This window comes from Bison bison, unplaced genomic scaffold (assembly GCF_000754665.1).
Source record: "Bison bison bison isolate TAMUID 2011002044 unplaced genomic scaffold, Bison_UMD1.0 scf7180017864467, whole genome shotgun sequence".
NCBI classification, from domain to species: domain Eukaryota; kingdom Metazoa; phylum Chordata; class Mammalia; order Artiodactyla; family Bovidae; genus Bison; species Bison bison.
The window spans coordinates 223,525-228,170 of NW_011495028.1; the positions used below are offsets into that span (position 1 = coordinate 223,525).

At 46.6% G+C, this 4,646-nt stretch overlaps 1 protein-coding gene across 1 annotated transcript in view; it reads right to left on the reverse strand.

Annotated features, from left to right (window-relative positions):
* Positions 1–4,646, reverse strand: part of TRIM67 (tripartite motif containing 67) — a 59,011-nt gene that overhangs the window by 8,744 nt on the left and 45,621 nt on the right. Inside the window, exon 10 of the mRNA XM_010860528.1 lies at positions 4,579–4,646. This exon is cut by the window's right edge and continues 2 nt beyond it. Coding sequence (XP_010858830.1) covers positions 4,579–4,646 — 68 coding nt within the window. The remainder of the gene's footprint in view (positions 1–4,578) is intronic.

Genomic DNA, 4,646 nt, shown 5'->3' on the forward strand with positions numbered 1-4,646 from the left:
CCGATCTTGCCAAAGAATGCTCAAACTACCGCACAATTGCACTCATCTCACATGCTAGTAAAGTAATGCTCAAAATTCTCCAAGCCAGGCTTAAGCAATATGTGAACCGTGAACTTCCTGATGTTCAAGCTGGTTTTAGAAAAGGCAGAGGAACCAGAGATCAAATTGCCAACATCCGCTGGATCATCAAAAAAGCAAGAGAGTTCCAGAAAAACATCTATTTCTGCTTTATTGACTATGCCAAAGCCTTTGACTGTGTGGATCACAATAAACTGTGGAAAATTCTGAAAGAGATGGGAATACCAGACCACCTGATCTGCCCTTTGAGAAATTTGTATGCAGGTCAGGAAGCAACAGTTAGAACTGGGCATGGAACAACAGACTGGTTCCAAATAGGAAAAGGAGTACGTCAAGGCTGTATATTGTCACCCTGTTTATTTAACTTATATGCAGAGTACATCATGAGAAATGCTGGACTGGAAGAAACACAAGCTGGAATCAAGATTGCTGGGAGAAATATCAATAACTTCAGATACGCAGATGACACCACCCTTATGGCAGAAAGTGAAGAGGAACTAAGAAGCCTCTTGATGAAAGTGAAAGTGGAGAGTGAAAAAGTTGGCTTAAAGCTCAACATTCAGAAAACGAAGATCATGGCATCCGGTCCAATCATTTCATGGGAATAGTTGGGGAAACAGTGGAAATAGTGTCAGATTTGATTTTTCTGGGCTCCAAAATCACTGCAGATGGTGACTGCAGCCATGAAATGAAAAGATGCTTACTCCTTGGAAGGAAAGTTATGACCAACCTAGATAGCGTATTCAAAAGCAGAGACATTACTTTGCCAACAAAGGTTCGTCTAGTCAAGGCTATGGTTTTTCCAGTGGTCATATATGGATGTGAGAGTTGGACTATGAAGAAGGCTGAGCACCGAAGAATTGATGCTTTTGAACTGTGGTGTTGGAGAAGACTCTTGGGAGTCCCTTGGACAGCAAGGAGATCCAACCAGTCCATTCTGAAGGAGATCAGCCCCGGGTTTCTTTGGAAGGAATGATGCTAAAGCTGAAACTCCAGTACTTTGGCCACCTCATGTGAAGAATTGACTCATTGGAAAAGACTCTGATGCTGGGAGGGATTGGGGGCAAGAGGACAAGGGGATGACAGAGGATGAGATGGCTAGATGGCATCACTGACTCGATGGACGTGAGTCTGAGTGAACTCCGGGAGTTGGTGATGGACAGGGAGGCCTGGCATGCTTCGAATCATGGGGTGGCAAAGAGTCGGACACGACTGAGCGACTGATCTGATCTGATCTGATCTGAATATTCCATTGTGTATATGTACCACAGCTTTCTTATCCATTCATCTGCCAGTGGACATCTAGGTTGCTTCCATATCCTATCTATTGTAAGCAGTTCTGTGATGAACACTGGAGTACACATGTCTCTTTCAATTCTGGTTTCCTCGGTGTGTATGCCCAGCAGTGGGATTGCTGGGTCGTATGGCAGTTCTATTTCCAGTTTTTTAAGGAATCTCCACACTGTTCTCCATAGTGGCTGTACTAGTTTGCATTCCCACCAACAGTGTAAGAGACTTCCCTTTTCTCCACACCCTCTCCAGGATTTATTGTTTGTAGGCTTTTGGATAGCAGCCATTCTGACTGGCGTGAGATGGTACCTCATTGTGGTTTTGATTTGCATTTCTCTGATCATGAGTGATGTTGAACATCTTTTCATGTGTGTGTTAGCCATCTGTATATCTTCTTTGGAGAAATGTCTGTTTAGTTCTTTGGCCCATTTTTTGATTGGGTCATTTATTTTTCTGGTATTGAGCTGCATGAGCTGCTTGTATATTTTTGAGATTAATTAATTCTTTGCCAGTTGTTTCATTTGCAATGATTTTCTCCCATTCTGAAGGCTGTCTTTTCACCTTACTTATAGTTTGCTTTGTTGTGCCAAAGCTTTGAACTTCAATTAGGTCCCATTTGTTTATTTTTGCTTTTTATTTCCATTACCCAAGAGTGATATTAATAAGTAGATTTGGGGTGAGTGGTGGCTGGATTTCAGGGCACGTCCAAGTTGAACACAAACCCTTAGTGGTGGCTGATGGGCCCCTCTGCTGAGAAGGTATGGGGTGCAGTAGCTGTGATGTTGCCTGAGAACGTCCTGCCTCTTCAGAGGGTGGTTCTCATGGATAGGACTTTGGAGCCCAGAGATGGGGGTGCACAAAACGGTTGGAGCAAGAGGAGATCATCAGTTTTCAATGAGAATTTAAGCTGGAAAACATGAACTAAGCATCGAAGTAGACAAAATAAACAATATTTGAAAAGGAAGCATCATCACACATGATGGAAAAAGCAGACGGAGGAAGGGCGTGCTCAAGCACAGGTGGTTCAAGTTGATTTGGCCACTTCTGGAGTGAGAGGGCCACTCCACCACCTCCCACCTCTCCCACCGCTGAGACTGGCATCTTCCAACTCCTTGGGCCTCCTGGAGCTGCTTTTCTCCTGGTTTCCCAGAGGGTGGGGCATTTCTGCATCGGACCCCAAAGGTCCTTTTCTAGAGCATTTACTTCAAACTTAATTTGTCCCGTTAACTGCCCCCAAATACATAGTCTTACACCTCACTTTTGTCATTACATAAAATGTCATTCCTGGGCTTCCCTTAGGCTCAGGGATGAAGAATCTGCCTGCCAATGTAGGAAACACGAGTCCGACCACTGGTCTGGGAAGATCCCACACGCCGTGGAACAGCTAAATCCATGTGCTGCAATTACTGAGCCTGTGCTCTCTAGAGCCCATGTGTTGCAACTCCTGAGCCACGTGCCTCAGAGCCTGTGCTCTGCAACAACAGAAGCCACTGCAGTGAGAGCTGGTGTACCACAACTAGAGAGAAGCCTCTGCTCACCACAACTAGAGAACGCCCGTGCCGAAAGGAAGACCCAGCACAGCCTGATTAAATAAAATTATAAAACACTATTCCTGCTTGATTACTTGGGGGTGTTAGTCTTCATTTGTTTTTTTCGAGTTATTGATAATAATAGCTGTGTGCCAGCTATCATTGTATAAGGCATCTTAATCCTTACACAACCCTGGGACATTGCTATTATTTTTTATGTTTTACTCACAAGGACACTCAGAGAGGGCAGGAAACTTGCCCAAGATCACAGTCAATCCATTTAGAAGCCAGGGTTTAAATCCAGGTCTGTCTGCGTTAAGTCCACGATTTTCCCACCATGACACACTGTCCCTCCAAAACTCGAGCCCTTGGCTCCAATTTCTATTAATGGTCACGTCTCAAAGGGGAGAAGCCACTGAGCTCTGCGGCTTCTTCTTTTTTGGGGGTAAATATTTATTTACTTATTTGGTTTCACTGGGTGTCAATTGTGGCACATGGGATCTTCAGCTGTGGCTCACGGGCTTAGCTACTCCTCAGCACGTGGGATCTAGTTTCCCATGTCCCCTGCAGACTCCTAACCACTGACTACCAGGGAAGTACTGGTGGCTTCTTTTCCTTCATCCCATTTCAAAACCATAAACTGTCTTCCTGGTTTCTGGTTAGTCAAGGAACTCTGTTAGTTCCTCGCTCATTTGCATGACCAGACAGTGTATGACCTGCTCTTCCTGACCAATGTGACTTCAGCTTCTCTCTTCCCTAAAGAGCCCATATTCCCAGGGACTCAATTTTCCCTCATGGAGTACTACAACTCTGGCATTCACAAAACAAAAAAATGAAAAGACACAGGCGTAAATCCTGTTGAGGAAAACAAAAGGAACACTGACTCTGGTAAGATTCCTTGAATGGGTACCAGTTCCAGGAGAAGAAGTATGAGAATTGTTATGATTGCTCTGGTTTGATAGAATGAGTCTTTATTTAGTCTCTTGGGGACAGAAAGGTGAAGCTCTAAGAAGAGCCAGAGTTTGTGCTTCCTGGAGTTCATTGTCAACAAAATTACTGGACAGGGGTCTGAACTCCACTGTGATGTCTCGGTAGAGCTCTGTTGGGGGGATGGGGTGGGGAGCTGTCAGGGTTCCCACCACAGGGTGAGACTGGAAGATACATTTCTGACTCACTAAGGGTCTGTACTCTCCCCATGTATTTCATCACTGGGGACCTGAACGTAGATCATCACCCAAACCCTACAACCGTTTTTAATGTGTCTTCCCGTGCAGATCACCTTGCCAGATGAGCTAATTAGTGAACGGGGCAGGGCAGTTGTGTGGCAACACTGAGGGAGTAGGAGGCTGCTTGGGGGCAATGTGTGGGAGGGCGTTGACGAGATACTGCTGGGTCAACTGGGAAACAGGTCTGTGTGGGGGACACCTTTTCTGAGCTCTGCCTTGGCCTCCGACCTGCGTCAGTCTTCACAGAAAAGCCATCCTGAACTTTCTCTGCCTGCCCAGACCTAGCTCTCGGTAGAGAACCCCCCTGCGTGTCCCATGAGCCCAGGCCCGCCAGTCCTGTGTCCTTGGGGCTGACGCCCCCGTTAGTGGTATCAGAGTTAGGGGCAGCCACACGGAGTGGCCCAGAGGCTGCGACAGTGCGAGCCTCGCCCCCCGCCCCCCGCAGCAGGCCTCACCCGGAACTGCCCCCCGTCGCCGTCGTCTAGCTCCAGGATGTAGCCGTCCACGGGGCTGTAGGTGAAGG